The following is a 17,030-nucleotide window of genomic DNA, read 5'->3' as shown; positions in this document are numbered from 1 at the left end:
ACCTGATGATGTGATAACCATAATTATTTTTACCTGACAACAAGATAATCCATTTAAGGTTTACTTGACAATGAGAAAATCAGTGTGTATTTTGACCTGTAAGTGAGATAATCTATGTGTAGTTTTACTTAAATATGAAATAATCCATTAATAATTTTACCTGATATAATTACTTGTAATTTACCTGACAATGAGATAATCCATATGTAGTTTGTATAAGAGATCCAGTGTTTCCCCATCCTGTATAAAATACCTCAACACCCTAAGGGTTGCTGCTCTCACCTCTTTGGCCTCATGGAACAAACTCACTCTTAAGCTGAAACAAAAGTAGTGTCATCATTAGCATTGTAAATTTTAACATATGATTTAAATTTTGGGACTTTACACAAAACCATACTTCTTTCCAATTTATTCAAATCATAATTTAATCATGTTAGTCAGGTGCATTGTTTTGCCAACACAAAATATTATCATGAATTTTGTCAGTTTCACTTAAAACAAATATGTATTGTATTTTTTCTTACCAGCACAATATATCTTGTTTGGAATATCCTAAGCTTTTCTCTTTCCCCAACTTGTAAAGAAGTTTAACAAATGCATTTAGATAACCAAGCTTCTTAGTCTTATGTACATGAAGATGTACTGTTGCAATGCTCAGTATTTCTTTAACATTTTCACCAGGATCTGAAATAAAGCCATTCAGTATGAAAATTACATTGATCCAAAGTAAAAGGTTTTTACATTAGTCAAAGTGTATACATGATAACCAAAAGTATATACATATCATCCAACATAATAAAATTCAATTATTTACACAAAAAGGTATGATGGATAAAAATTCTAACATGACTTAACTCGACTTAACATGAGGAAAATATTTGCGAAGCAATACTTATTATTTTTGGGATACATCTTGGGTCAAATACCATTATGCATCCATGAAAAGACAAGATGTTTTATATACAGATGTACTGGCATAATTTGTCTATTTTAGATATGCAGGATGAGTCCATGTCATCTTTTGAACAATATTAAAAGTATTCAATCCAAATTTTAGCAACATCCTACAGATGGCACTGGGTACCTAATATCAGTAACTTGTTATCAACCTAATACAGAAGTGGTGATTCCTGTAAAACGCAAAACCTTGATTTTGTGAATTTCTAATACTGTTTAATTGGTGAAGCTTCAACAGACAATATGTCCATTTTTCTCAAATTACAGCACACATATATCATAGACGTTTTTACATACTTTAACTTCCTATTTCTCATAAAATTATTATGACAGTATGTTGTCATTGAATAAAATGCTGACCTAAATATGGAAAGACTTATCATGATGATGACCAAACAAGAAGAAGAAACACATTTTCAAGGTTTGTTTGGTGCAGTCAAATTTTAAGTACTTGTGTTTTGATTCAGAAATGTGGTAGTATGACTTTGTATTGAAAGAAAAGAAAATAGAAACAAAACAAAATGTGGGTAAAAATTGCCCCATTCATTCTCCGACATCAGTGTCAGTTGGAAGGAAGGAGACAAGGTATGATTGTAACATTCATACCAGAATTTACCAGGTTGCAAATATTGTGTGTATCTGTGTCAGAATAACAGAGGTCATTATAATTCAGTGCCGCTGAAATGGAGCGAAACTGGGACCTCTTCATTTCTAGATATGTATATATAGTTTCATTTTCTGCTGAGGTATGGAAAGAGGTAAGTTCTTAGAGACCAGGTTGGAGTGATCCGGCTTGCACTTTATCTGGGTACAATCACAAAAATGTGGATGACATTGGACATACGCTTAATCTAACCGTTAGTTTTCTTAATTCTGTTTTGGTTTCATATTTGAACAGATCATTTTGCTATTATTTCAGAAAACCGGCTAACTAAGCCTGAAAGAATTTCAGGAATGCCAGTCAGTCCAACGATTTACAACTTAAATTCATGATAAGTAATCAATCCGCTGGAGAATTTTCAAAGTCTGTGTGAATGTTTGAGGTCAATTTAGACCAGGTTCCCAGGACGTCGACTGCTTTCGCCTAATTGACATGTCAACCCACCTTTCGAAAGGTCCAGTTTTACACCTTCCTCGCCGCTTTCATGGCGTACTGAAATTAAAAGAAATGAACAATTAGATAAATTGATATTCAATAGAAATGAAAACATTAAGATCAAATAAGATGTATCGAAACATACTTCTAGATCGGACATTTCTGAATGGACGTCCGTGGCGGACCATAGCGGCCGCCATTATCAAAATTTACTTCCTACACGGACGGTTGTCGTAACTTTAACGTTTCGTTAATCCACTTAAATAGTACCATATTATACCTATAAGATACATATCAAATAAATAATTACTTGGATAAATATCCCTTTTAAAAAATCTAAATTGCTGAAGCACTATTTTACGACTATCGTATCACCCGATCCATTTTTGGCAACAATGGCAGACGAAACGGCGATCTTCCTACCGGAGTTCACAAAAATAGCAGACAATATCCGTGGTGCGGAGGGGCCAGTATTTGACACAGATGGAAACTTTTACATGGTTGAACCAGAAGCAGAAAAAGATGGAAAATTTGCTGGTCGGGTGTTGAAAGTAGATTTGTCAACAGGAAAGGTGAGGACGTTTCGGCAGCCTACCTGGTAGTAATTTCTACACAGCATGTTCAAGATGTTTCTGTATTTTGCAAGACGATTCGGTATCGCATGTTTTGTTTCCAAAGGACGCTTTCGTTTATAAGTTGAACTAGAATTCCTCCCAATGGAAGATAAAGAATTTTAGCAACCCGCACATTTACACAGTTGTTATCCAACTTTAAGGTTAGGCACACACTCATTTATGTGTAATTTTAACACATTTGCGTGACAATTATTGTTTCGGGCAATAATTTAGACACTCAAATGGGGGATAATTTGAAATGAAAACACAAAGTTCTTTTAAACACATTTGCAAGGGAAAATTTCTCATGTTTTAATGCCATGGATATAGACGTGATTTGTATGCACGGTAACACCCCAATAATTTGCTTTGGAGCATAAAGTTGCATCTTTGTCTGTCCACCAGTCCATTCATCCATATATTTGTATATATTTTTCACACTAAGAGGATGAACAATATTCCAAATTTAGGGTCTGCAACCCCCTTACTCACATAGTTATCGCCCTTTGTTATTTTTTTTCGTGTCCTGTGGTGATAGTCATCCATTTGAGTAACAATTACTGCCTTGAGTTATAAATTTATTGCTCAAATGTGGAACAATTTGACATGGACACACAGATAGTTCTTGAAAACATGTGTCCAGCCAGTCCTTAAATATTTTTTGTTATCATTGTTTTCTTATGACCACTGGATTAATTAACTTTGTCTCCAGTTATGCATCTTAAAAGTTTGGACCGATTGGAAAATCAAATGACTGTAAGATGGCTATCTTGGATTTTGACTGTTGAAGTTTATTATTACTACTTACTCAGAAGGTTTTTCTCAAATTTCATAAATTAGTTCAACTTGAGAGTGATTAGTGACTTATTTCATGATTGATCTGGAAAATATATATTGACCACCAGGCAATACTGGTTTTCCAAATTTCAAATCCCACACCAATGAAATTAATAAAGACCAATTACATATCTATTTGTTTTATTGTTTTAAAGCTGTGTGAACTTGTAGTGATTATAGAGTGGCCAATTTCTTGTGTTATTTGATTGAAGGTTGAGATCCTATGTGAGCCTAGCATTAATGGAGATGGAGGAATTCCTGCAGGCTGTCAGTGTGATAAAAACAATGTGATTTGGATAGCAGATATGAGACTAGGAATTATCAAAGTCACCAAGGATGGGCAATTTCGACAGGTAAGTTGCATATTAATTTTGTGTGTCTTATGATCATACAGATTTTCCAACACACTTATACCACCTGTTCTGAAAATAAAGCAACAATTATATTAGAATTCTGTACAGCAATCACACAAAGTACTGCATGCTTAAGTTATACTCATTGTTAAATATGGATGTCATTATTGTTTAGGCTTAAATTTACATTGTTCAAAATTACACCTTGAGTTTTCCATATCTTTAACTATTTACTGTTTTAGTTCCATATGCTATATTCAACAGCAACAGAAAATTAAATCAAGGATGTTTAGAAGATGGTGGTTATTAATATCAAGTAATGTTGTGATAAGAATTAATAGATAACAATGAAACATTATGATAGGTTTTCTTCAGTATTAATTGAAGCTCCTCCTGAAGAAAACTTTGACAGAGTTTATTGCTAAGGAACCTTTCCTTAGACAATCAGACCTAGTAGATGGACCAAACCTAATGGATTACTCTACTAGACTGTTAATTAAGCATTTGCTATATAAAATGAAGGTGATACTCCGATGATTATTCTTCTTGTTATAAGTTGAATTTTACACTGAGCTTACCAAGTTAATTTTGTCATTTAAGGTATGCAAAACTGACAAAGAAAACAACACTATGCAGGGATGCAATGACTGTAGCTTTGATTACAGTGGAAACTTGTGGGTGACTGCTCCAGCTGGGGAAATAGCTCCTCTACCTTACAGAAGGTCTATGGAGGTATGTCTGATACATAAACTAAATTTGAACTTCATGATTGATCAATGGTTATAACCAGATAACTGTTTTCTTGTCAATGAGGTGTAATGTTACTTGGATAAATGTTGTTCTGATTTTAAGTCAAACATATTTTTTAAAAATCAGTGTTGATCAATCACTTCATATATAGTTCATTTATTTATTGTAAGGGCTTTTTTATATCTTCTCCACAGGAGGCCTTTGGATCAGTGTACTGTTTGACAAAGGAAGAAGAGGTGATTAAGGTTGACACTGGAATACGTTTCCCTAATGGAATAGCGGTTAAACACTCAGAAGATGGACGACCTACACTGCTTATTGTTGCTGAGACACCTACCAAGTCTCTATGGGGATACAACATAGAAGGTCCAGGCAAAGTATCCAAAAAAGTCCTCTGGGGAAAACTGCCAGGTATGCACAAGCATGATCATTTGCTTAGTATGATCTGATACCAGTATTGGTTTAGGTAATTGGCAACTTTAACCAACTTCATAAGACATTTATTTAAAAACAGAATGAATAGTAGATTATTCATCTCAGTGTATGATTATTGGTGACCTTTGCTTCTAAATGCAGCATTTAGACACAAAGAGCTAAAAAGCAAGGGGACAGATTATCATTTTTGACCTTCAGTTTTGGGAAAATATTATCAGTAAATCTTCTGAATTGTTCTCAATTACAAAAATCCAATTAGATTACCAGAAAGAACATGTTAAGATATCTTCTTAGAAAGTAGATAAAAGGCACAGGGGTCACTTGTCCAACCAACTATGGATTTCTCTGGACACTCCAGTTTCCTCCCCACAGTAAGACCCGTTGCATGCTTCCACCTGTGCCTACAAGAGTAATTAATAATATGTTGAAATACCTTGCTTTTGCAATTTTTGTAATATTAATAAGTTCATATGTGGGTTTATCACATGTGATACGACTTTGGTTTAAATGTAATGTGACATACAATGTTTGATTGTCTTGATTGTCTTAGAGATATGTATGATTGTCTTCACGATGTCTGGCACTGTAGGTGACCGTAATATAAACTATATTTCAATCATAATTTCATATATATATATACACATAAAATAGCATTAAGAACCATATTTGAATCTGATTCAGACACCAGTTTTGCATCTTTTATTAATCTGTCTCCTTGTCTCTGTAGGTGACCTTGAGGGTGGACCAGATGGGATGGACTTTGATGAGGAGGGTAATTTATTGGTGGCCCATTGGGGATCCTCCCATATTGAAGTGTTCAGTCCTGAAGGAGGGAGTCCCAAGACCAGGATCAAATGCCCTTTTGCCAACCCTAGCAATATCCATTTTCAGCCAACCTCTAGCACTGTATATGTTACAGAGCACGAGTTTCATGGTCTGTGGAAGTTTGAATGGAAACATAAAGGAATGCCACAATTCTGTGATACTTCATTTTAACTACTAATATAGAATTTTTATAGGTTGTGTTAGGTCATATTCCAGTATGCTAGGTATATTTAAAAGAAATTGATTTACACGATATTAAGTTGTAATTGCAATCTATTTACAAATATTTTTGATGTTGATTCTTGGTGAATTATGTCAACCAATATTGATGATTGTGGTATTTACATGAATTGAAGAATAGTACATGTTATATTATATCTTTAACACACTTAATTGAAATGTTATTTAAAGGAGCCATGAATTACTTGCTAATTAATTGCTATTTAAGAGTTATGAGAATGGTCCACAGAAAGAATTATTTCTCAATATTTGCTAGTCAATGTTGTAGGTTTAAATTCCATATGTTTATGATTTATAACCTTATAACTTACAAATTAATTTTGTTATAATATTAACATGATAAAGTTTTTGATATACAATGACATGATATTTGTTGATGATAACACAGGCTGTTTTCAATCAAATTGTTATTCTTATTGTTAAGTATTTATTTTTTTATTCTGAAAAATCAGCAAAGTTGTTACATATACATTAGATTTTATATAATGGTCAACACCTTAAATGTACACTTGTTTGATAATCTTAGAACACATCAATATTTTTCTTTGTCTATATATCATGAAGTCATCATGACTATTGAATATTGTGTTGACCAAAGTGATATGTATTGTGCATCATCCATATACAGTAACTACATGCTGTTTTTGTTGATTAAAAATATTTCATGATAATACATATATGACAAATGTTTTAAAATTATTTTTGGACAAAATTGTTTTTATAATAAACATTCCAATTATTAAAAATGAGATCAAACACTCAAATCTTAGTTATGATTTTGTAATAGAAAGATATTCTTTTTCCTTTGAAGTTATATGAAGTTCTCCTTTCCATAGTGAAAGATTCCTATGTAGAATATGATGCATTGACCCTGCACACTATAAAGTATTGATATTTTGCAGATATACTACTTACGCTGTAATCTTTGTCACACAAAAGTAGGGGCGGCATTGGCTGAGTAACTTTAGCATTGAACTGTCTTTATCACTAGCTCTCGATCTCTGGATCATAGGTTCAACCGCAGATCAGTGGTTTTTCTACAGGAAATCTGGCATTTCTCCAACACCTAAACCTGTCAGACTCTTAATGAACTTGACTGTCAATAAGATGTAAATCAACAATAATCAACCCTTACAAGAAATTTAGACCCCATGAATGTATTGCTTGTGATCAACAATCAACACTAGATGTTGTATTTTTATTTCTTTCTATACTTTATTCTCTACTGTAGGTGTCTGACTTGGCATGAGTCCTCATATGACCCTGGCTGCTGTGAGGATGTAAAACTCATACAAAACAAAAAATAAATGTACAAAATAACAAAGCCAAGTGATAAAAATCATTTTTATTAGTGGTTTAGTTAGATTACTTCCCTTTGACAGCAGTGTTCTTGCTATTAACAGTTTAACCTATTGGTCATACTTGCATATCTTTTACAAAAATGTAGAATTGATTTTACATGCAATACATTGTTTGGCAATCAATTCAATCCATCTCATCAAGCTCTTTAAACTTAATGATAGAACACTCTGTGCCCACAGTTTCCATTGCTGTATGTTTATCATATTAATTGACATGTTTATTTTCATGTGAACATGGTTACACTATAAAAATACATGCAATTTGGAATATATTGAATTGTAGGAATAAAAATACGTGTAATACCTTTTCAGTGAGCTGAAATTATTCTTCCATTTTCTGATTTGAAAAATGATTATCAAATGGGGACTTATTCATTTATGCATTACCATCCTTATCTTTTTTTGAATGTTTTGAAAGTCATCATCTTTATTTCAAAATTGTATGGATGATAAATGTTTATTCTTGGTTCAATGTTTAATCAAGGGTCAATTTAATTACTGGTATGAATATATTGGGCTTAATAGAACCTAGATTTTATTGGGAAGTGCTAGAGATGTAAGATTTCAGAAGCAATTTAAATACATACTGGATGCAGTCAAATTGCTTAATAAGTAAATATATTGGAGACAGGTAATGTTAAACAAGTTAAACAATGTTAGTCAAGTAAGCAACCTTTTAAAGAGCTTAAATGAACCAAACTTACAAGGTGTCCTCTTTCCCAGAAAAAAAGGCCAAAATACTTATTAGGTCAGATATTGTACTACACAATTACACGTTAATACACCTAATCAACAAGGCAACTTATAAAAGTATTAAATAATAATAAGATTTTTGAAAAGTCATTCTGTCCTTGAATCTTTTGTTAACAAGGATATCCATTTCAAATATATTGAATATAAATGAGTTATCATTTCTGATGAGATTTTATGAAGTTTCTATTTTTGCCAGCTTTGACGAGTAAAATTTTGAATTTCAAGACGTGAAAACAAAATTAAGGTACTTTTCATCACAGTTACATTTTGACTGGTTTTTAATTCAAAATGTGGAGAACAAATATGAAACTGAGGGAGTCATTTTTTTCCGCACCATTTTCAATTTACAAGGTTACATCATTGTTACTTTCATGATATCACAATCAATATCTGACTGGCGCTACCAGTAAAAAAGTGTATACTAAGTATTACACTATTGAGATATACACAAAAATATTTCACTGAGTAAAAGTATGCTTAGGCAATTGACACTGATAATTTGCTTACAATTTATAAAACAATTGTTTTTAGCAGAACCAGTTACTGCATTCAAGAGTAAAATACATTTAATAACTCATGTATTTTTCTCAATCAAAAATACCTGTTTAATACAGGTATATAACAGTAGGTTTTTTGTCATTTAAGGCAGAAAGATACATAATTCGAAGTTTAACTTAACACAATAAAAACTACAAATATTTTGACACAACACAATTAAAATGCATGCATCTGTGTTTCCAACCTGTAGTGACTAAACAATTGGTCACAACTCTTCAAAATCAAGATCAAAATGGGTTTCCAAGGTCAACCAAACGAAGAAGTGTTCTGAAAAATCCTACGAAAATATATCAAAAATCGTTAAAAACAGGGGTTCCAGAAATGTCTGCATGATTTGAGTCGGTCATGTTTAATGGCCAAAGTCGGGTTAACCTGACAGGATTTTAAGAGTGGACAACACTGATACATGTGCAAAATAATGTTTAGTCTGACTTTCTATGTGGACAGACAGAGTTAATTCCCCAAAGCCATCATAGAATGGAATGCTTCCACTTAAAAAACACATGCAGGAATCATAAATATGGTGGTATTAGTCAGATGTCCAATATTACTACTTGGTAAGATCCTGTAAGGTTATCCCATCGCCTTTATTATACTGTTATCAAGACAAGTACAAAAGTAAAGCTGATAATTATCTATGAAAGTTACTAGCCATTTCAATGAATTCATACTAAATGTTCTATAAAGAATTTTCTTCAGTTATATTATAAAAAGTATCCTGATTCACGACATATGTTTTGTTACAGTGTACATGGATGTGATTTGAGGAACAGGTCTTGAGGACTTGTCTATTTTTAAGCCATCCTTCATTAATCTTAATACATACATGCATCATTTTGATAATTTGCGTAGGAACTCTTTAAGTAATAATGCTACAGTTATCAGTGGTTTGGATTTGATGTGTGGCAGAAGTGTTGATGTTCACATAAAAATGTCAGACCTTTTTTCTCTTATTACTTTGAACAATTACAAATCAATTGTAACAAAATGTACAAGAAAATATCACACCAACAAAACTTGCAATATTTAACATCAGATCTTCTGTGTTTGTTTGAACTTTTGTGACTTGCAACACTCCTACATCACAAACATCTACAATTTTAGAGATGGACTTACATCTTGGTCTTGTTTGTATCAAAATTATATTTTTGATTCGAAACTTAGTTAGATTTTACTGTAATGGGATTATTGTATCAATGCTGTTAAAATATACATAAAATATAAAATACATTTCAATTAAAGTATAAAATCGTTACAACATCATGTGAACATGTACTATTATACTCATAATTAGAAAGCAAATACGTTACATAATCATTGTGTTATTTTAAGTAATATGTTTTCAACACATATATTTGACACCATATCTCTCACAAGACTGGACAGTTTTTCATTATCAAAGATTATAAGCACTAAACTACTTCAATAACCTTGGAATGGATCTTCGTATCGATGCTCAACTGGATAATAGTTTGGAGGTCTACAGTATTTTGCAAGATAAAAAGAAATCTTTTTTCTTGATTATCATCACACCATTGAAAACATATTGTATACAAAATTAAAAAAAAATACATGGGTGGGGGAGGTGGTTGGAATGCTGATTGAATTTTCAATTCAAGATTTTTCCCCTTTTTTCCTTTTTTTTTAAAACTCTAGAACTTGGTCAGATACACTGACTTGTTGTCATAGTGACTTTTGGCATAGAATATGAGTTCAGGAATCATTAGTTGCTTAAGATTTAGGAATAGCCATATGATGGAAAAAATGGCTTGTTGTTGTACAACCTGACATGCCCTCTAAAGTGTATTGATCACAGTAGTATGACATACCAGTACATGTGATATTGTCTCTATATACATCATAGAGTCCTGCATATGATTGAAACATTTTATGTCATAAATTAGATTTATGCACTGGTACAACATCAAACTTCTGTGGTATACTACTCTGAAAACTATATCACACATGCCTGTATGGTGGTTAAAAATACACTTGATTATGTGATGACACAACATGGATGCACACCACACTATATCTACAAAATATAGTATTTTGACATATTACATAATTAACGATATTTACAAAATGGTATGTAAATAATAAAATTAAAAAGACCAGATTATGCTTTATCCCTGTGGCAAATCATAAAACAAAAAAAAGCCTGTAAAATACAATTCATAATTGTTCCTTGTGGCTGTTAAATAAGGGAGATGATTGCGTCATCAAAAACAACCATTTTAATTTTGTTTTTGGGATTACTACACACTGACAAGTTTTGTTTTGCTGAATATATGTATAAACTCGTTTACATGTAAACTCGATATAACTATAACATTGTATTCACTATAGTGGTAACTATATACTGTCATTGCAGTAAACATGTTACAGTATGCAGTAGTTAAATATTTATTGTACTGTACAAACACAACTTGAGATAAAACTTTTAAAATTATTCATCTCAAATGTAAAGTAAACAAAGAATCAACAACATCACAGATAAGGCACCATAAATGGCAAAATAATTCTAAATAGAAGTATCACAGCATAGCAGACTGACAATAATAGACTGCTACAGAAGTTTAACATAGAAATATAAAAAAAACAAAACTATCAACAAATCAAGTATGGCTTTTAGAAGAAATAAAACTTTGCTGTAATTTTTTTACAACAAAAATTGCCACCTTATGGGGTGTATCATTAAAAAAAAATATTATAGAATGATTGAAACATGTTTATCAAATGAAAAAATATGAATTTTTACATGATAACTTCATTACTTCAACACACTTTTGACTGGATCTCAAATTATTGATTAGAAGTAAAAATGAGTAACCAATCAAATGAGTAGATGTATGATAAAACCAAACTTTCAAGAAATGTCACAATGTTATTTCAATAAAATTTCAGAGTATACATTGAAAAAATAGATGATTATTTTAAACAGAAAATTGGTCCCTGGTGGTTATTTTGTTAGGTTTTAACATATATTTACTTTATAATTTTTCTAGAATAAAAATATTCCAATTTTTATACACAGATCTGTATATAAAATGCTCTTAACATTGAACTTCAGGAATCCATGGTTCAGCAATCTCATTTTCTATATTTTCTAACAAGAGGAGCTTCATTCATCATCCATTCATTTAAAATTCTTTCACTCATTTCTTTTCTTATATTTTTAGTTACATGTAGTCAATACTTCAAAACATCGAAAATCAAATACTAGCATGAAAAGTATTTGTATATAAATTGTTTGGTTTGAGTAGCACATTGAGGAAATCAAAAAGCTGTATACATACAATATCAACAATTAAATAAGTAAATGTTTAATTATGTTCCAATATATATAACCTCAAAATCAACCAAAAATATATCACAGTGATGTTTTTAATAAGGTTGTTATTTCACACCTGTTGTTTAATCGCTATAATTTTACAAAAATGGGGAAAAAAAATCGGTAACACATTTTGTATATGTAACTCTACAAACTGTACACAAGAAGTGTTAACTATGAACTATTACTTGATGACTAGTAACAATGTGATTGCGCGAGATATTTTATATTCCAGTCTTGGTATATAAGGTGAATACCAAGGTATACAATGTTGTTACCAAGGTATACGATGTGGTAACCAAGGTATATAATGGGTTATCAAGGTATACAATGTGGTTACCAAGGTATACAATGCGGTTACCAAGGTATATAATGTGGTTACCAAGGTATACGATGTGGTTATCAAGATATGTAATGGGTTATCAAGGTATACGATGTGGTAACCAAGGAATACAATGTGGTTATCAAGGTATACAATGTGGTTACCAAGGTATACAATGTGGTAACCAAAGAATACAATGTGGTTACCAAGGTATACAATGCGGTTACTAAGGTATATAATGTGGTTACCAAGGTATATAATGTGGTTACCAAGGTATACAATGTGGTTACCAAGGTATACAATGTGGTTATCAAAAAGATTCTAATTGTCTTCCTTTCTTTCTTTGCATGAATGATAAATAGAACAGAAGTCATTGAAGAAAAACACCAAAAAACTATCTATTGTATTTGTACAAAAATATTTACAAAAGAAATGTAAGTCTCTAAACCATTGAAAGTATTTTTAGATATAATTCCCAAATTGCATGAATGATAAATAAAACAGGAGTCATTTAAACACTTAACAATAAACTTATCTACTGTATTTGTACAAAAATATTTACAAAATAAGTGTTAGTCTCTAAAAAATTATCAACAGTATGTTCACTGTTAATTTTCAATTGGCCAGAACTTTAAGTGAAAAAGACATATAAGGCTAAGAATTCAGATATGAAAAATGATGTTATAACAGACAAGTATATTTACATACGTAATGTGGTACGTTTAACAAGTATCAACCTGTTATAGAAAAGAACTATCAAATGAAATCTTTAATAAAACACCAACATTATCTTGATCAAAATTATATACATATATGTACAAAATGCTACTATATGTAGGTAAGCGAATTTGGTCCTTAATTGATACAATGTGTTTTGTTTGTACAATACCTTTCAAGTGTCATAACTCAATGATTTGATGTAAACAAAATATAAGTCAAGAAAAACCAAAATAGAAATGTACATATTATCAAATGTAAACTTCGCTTTTTTTAATTAATGAAAGGATACACTTTATGAAAAAGTTGTTGGCCTCTTATAACGTAAATGGAATGATCTATTCTCATATTAGCACCGTACAAAATTAAGCAGCTGGTCAAAAGTCCGCAACTGCTCATATTTTAGTTCAGCATCTGATCAAAGTTCAGCAGCTTCAAAGTTCATTTACTGGTCAAAGTTCATTCACTGGTAAAGTTCATTGGTTGATGATCATGTCCTTTCCTGAAGGGATGAAAACACAAGGGGTTATCATTCTCAACATGCTTCCACAGGTAAAACATCGTGCTTTCATTCAATGGTCAAGGTTCTTTGGGTTGATGATCATCTCCTTTCCTGGAGGGATGATAACACAAGGAGTTATCATCCTCAGCATGCTTCCACAGGTTAAACATCGTGCACGGAGGCGTACACATCTAGATGTGTCCAAACACTCAAGCTCGATACACTGAGCATCATTATGTCCAGATAAAAACTTGATTTTGATTGGAAGAAATGGTTGTCTGAATGACCTCGTTCCCGTCTTAATGAGGAAATCCACATTAGCCTTGGTCTGTATCCGGATGCCATTTTGGATGTCAGCTGTTCTCTGGTTGGTTGCTGTCATGTCCTGCCGCCCCTTGACGTGACATTGAGTGTCATGCTCTACAATGATCAGTGCCTTTCCACCTTTTTGAATCTCTAGTCCACCTCCCTGTGTCACTATTTCTGTTGGTCTGCTGACGTTTTTACAAATGTATGTATTTATTTGTCTCTCAACTAATGCATCCCTGTACATCAGTTTCACGTGTCCCATGCTGTTAGAGGGCAGTCTGTCAACACTCTTCCATTTTATTTGGATAGCTTGTTGATTTTCATCCAACAAAGCCTGAAGTGGTTTTATATATGTGGGCTGTTTCTTTTCTCTATCCAACAGCTGTATTGTGAAATAGTTTGTGTCACACATCATTTGAAGCATGTTTGGGTGGCAATTTTCACTCATCACCTCTAGAATGTTTTCATCTTGGGTTGTGAAGTAAACACCCGAACCTTTGTATTGCAGAGCAGGATTTCTGTTAACTTTGATACCGAGAGCTGACTTGAACAGAATGTTCAAGTTAGCACCCATGTCCTCTGGGGATATTGAACATATCAACCAACCGTCTTCAAACTTGATCGTTGTCCTATTAGATTCAGACCGGGCAAACTGGAAATCCACAAAGCCTGCCATCAAAGCTTCTTTTCCTTCTGTTGTATTTATGATATCACCCAAGCAAGATAAAATGTTTGGTAGAATGTTTTCGACATAGCATAAGTCAGGTCGAATAGGATCGGGGCCATCATACTGTTTCTTTCTCCATTTATCTTTCTCATGAGGTTGGGCAATGCTTGTTTCAATGAAGATTTTCACCTCCACTTCCAGAACATGAACTGCTGTTGTCAACAGGATTTCATAGAACATACCAATATCTTTGAAGTTTTGAAATGCTACTGTCAGTGCGTTGCCTTGTCGGAGATAAACATGGGGTTGACTTTTCTCCTTCGGTTGTATTATCCTCACAACAGAAGCGTCTGGTCTGAAATCATCTGAAAGTTTTGTCAGATGGAGACTTGATATCTTTATAAGCGACATTTTGGATACTTTGTTTCTGTTTTCAACTATATTGCATGGCAAGCCTTCTTTCCGATATGTCCATATCAGGACATCTTCCAGAGTTCTGATAAAACTTTGCACATTCAGTAGATTTTCATCTTTGTTAGCTCTTTTAGATTCAAATAAGTCGTCCCAGTTGATGACAAAGTGATCAATGTGATGTACTCGTTGTAAGCAGTTGATCCTATAAAAAGAGTCGTACATGACCGGAATTGTTGAAGACACGCTGCTTAGCTGTATATCCTTCGTAAGCGCGGGGAACAACTTGATGAATAATCTTTCGGACCCAAATAATTCAAGAATATCTAGTGCGTCGTGACCCATCACCGCTTTTGTGGGCAGTTTGCTAAGTGCTCTCATCAGAGCATTCTGGTCCACTATCTCGTACATTTTTCCAAGGCAAGATACGAAGCGGATGTGCTGTGAGTGGTCAGTATGACTCCTATCCATCAACTTGCTCGTTGGATACATAAATTCATAGCATTTCGATACGTTTGTTTCGTCTTCAATATCACCTTGTGACACTTGTTGCATTTCGAAGCGGTTAGAATAGTTGTAATCTTCTATGCATTTGTGACTGCGATCTGTTTTATACTTCCGCAAAACTAGTGTTTTATTTGATTTAGAGGTCTTGCCGTTTCTTTTCTCGTAGTCCTTCCATATCCCTGATGGCACGTCGAGGTCCTGCATATAAAATGAATACGATGTATATGGACCAGACAGCACCTGATTCATCGCTTCTTCATATACAATGATCAATTTTTCTAGAAACTCCTTCATTGATCGCTGGACGAGTTCATGTGGATGCGCAGCCTCTCTTCTGCACTTCAACAGTAACGGGGCAAGTATCCTTTTCTCATCAAAGAGAATGTCTATACTGAAACCAAATCGATTTTCTGCAACTTTTCTAGCGTTTGCTATATATTCTTTAACCATTGAGTAAGTTTCCTTCTGCCAGTCTCCATGACTAAGCTGTTTGTCTTCCAAGTCACCAAGTTTTGCTGCAGTTCGGCCATCTTCAACTACCCAAGTTTTCTTTGCGGTTTGGTGGATATATACCGAGGCAGTGACAGACTTCCCGTGAGTATCAAGACTGATGCCGGTGTAAAGTGCAGATGCAGAGTTCTTTACTGTGACATGATTACTGTCGATGGTTAAACGCAACATTGCCTGGGTTTCGCAAGCCATCACTTGAAGCTCTCTTGCTATCCCATGACCAACCAGGTCCATGAATGTTTTCTCGTCTGTCGTTTGGAAGGAACTCCATTCCATTTCAAACGTTACATCTCTTTTTCTTCGAAGGTGGAGAGAAAATACCCATTCTTTGTTATAGGAAGGTAAATATGATATTCTGTAGATACTGTCACAGAATGCAACACATGCAGTTCGGTATCTGTTTAAATGGAACCAAAGTGGAAAGGTGGTTCTGTCGTACTTCAATGTTGACCTTTCCATGGAAAAATTCCACAAAATGTTGCTGTCAGGTGCGGTAACCCGCGACTTCTTTTGTCCATCTGAAACAGAAATGCTATCTACTAATGTAACCGTGATAAATTTCACTACGGTGACTGGTTTCAGAGCTAACGTTACCGTCTCGTCATTGAACAAATGTTTGATGGTATCTTTTGTTTCGATGCAGTCATTCAGAACATCCTGTAGACCTCCCAGTTTGTTGTTGAAGTTATCTCCAGTCAGTGCTTTCATGGCAGTTTCAGATCCGCTTGTTCGCTTGCGTGTGTCAATAGAGTTCCAATCTACTCTGATTCGTATTGGCATTCCAAATTCAGTCTTAATCTACAATATAGAAACATCATTCCATTTAGATATGTACTCTTTAGATACTTGTCAAACTCACTCATTTGGAAACAAAAGAAAACTTGTAATTTCACTGTTCCTTTCAATTATGCACAGAAGAATCTACATGCGATACCTTTATTGACTATCTTTTGCATTATATGTGTACAACTA

The 17,030-nt window shown here is 33.3% G+C and overlaps 2 protein-coding genes across 2 annotated transcripts in view; one reads left to right on the top strand and one right to left on the bottom strand.

Moving 5' to 3' along the window:
- Positions 1 to 17,030, bottom strand: part of LOC132561136 (uncharacterized) — a 60,111-nt gene that overhangs the window by 26,951 nt on the left and 16,130 nt on the right. Inside the window, exons 10-14 of the mRNA XM_060225868.1 lie at positions 13,842 to 16,856; positions 2,199 to 2,253; positions 2,063 to 2,110; positions 525 to 684; positions 185 to 316 (exon numbers count right to left, since the gene is read on the bottom strand). Of these exons, the coding sequence (XP_060081851.1) occupies positions 185 to 316; positions 525 to 684; positions 2,063 to 2,110; positions 2,199 to 2,253; positions 13,842 to 16,856 (3,410 nt within the window). The remainder of the gene's footprint in view (positions 1 to 184; positions 317 to 524; positions 685 to 2,062; positions 2,111 to 2,198; positions 2,254 to 13,841; positions 16,857 to 17,030) is intronic.
- LOC132561851 (diisopropyl-fluorophosphatase-like) lies at positions 2,449 to 6,355 on the top strand. Its single transcript, XM_060226562.1, has 5 exons — positions 2,449 to 2,625; positions 3,717 to 3,857; positions 4,458 to 4,589; positions 4,802 to 5,018; positions 5,770 to 6,355. Exons 1-5 carry the CDS (start codon positions 2,449 to 2,451, stop codon positions 6,036 to 6,038), a joined length of 936 nt encoding a protein of 311 aa, XP_060082545.1. The 3' UTR covers positions 6,039 to 6,355.

The sequence above is a fragment of the Ylistrum balloti genome, unplaced genomic scaffold (genome assembly GCF_031769215.1).
Source record: "Ylistrum balloti isolate Yb309-2 unplaced genomic scaffold, AGI_CSIRO_Ybal_v1 Utg369668, whole genome shotgun sequence".
NCBI lineage: Eukaryota > Metazoa > Mollusca > Bivalvia > Pectinida > Pectinidae > Ylistrum > Ylistrum balloti.
This window is presented reverse-complemented; position numbering and strand designations above follow the sequence as displayed.

What these genes read in the sequence shown, in the direction of transcription:
- LOC132561851 (XM_060226562.1), top strand. Translation starts at nt 2,449, where the DNA reads ATGGCAGACGAAACGGCGATCTTCCTACCGGAGTTCACAAAAATAGCA. An exon ending in TAGATTTGTCAACAGGAAAG is followed by an intron (nt 2,626 to 3,716) that starts GTGAGGACGTTT and finishes ATTTGATTGAAG; the next exon opens with GTTGAGATCCTATGTGAGCC. An exon ending in CTTACAGAAGGTCTATGGAG is followed by an intron (nt 4,590 to 4,801) that starts GTATGTCTGATA and finishes TCTTCTCCACAG; the next exon opens with GAGGCCTTTGGATCAGTGTA.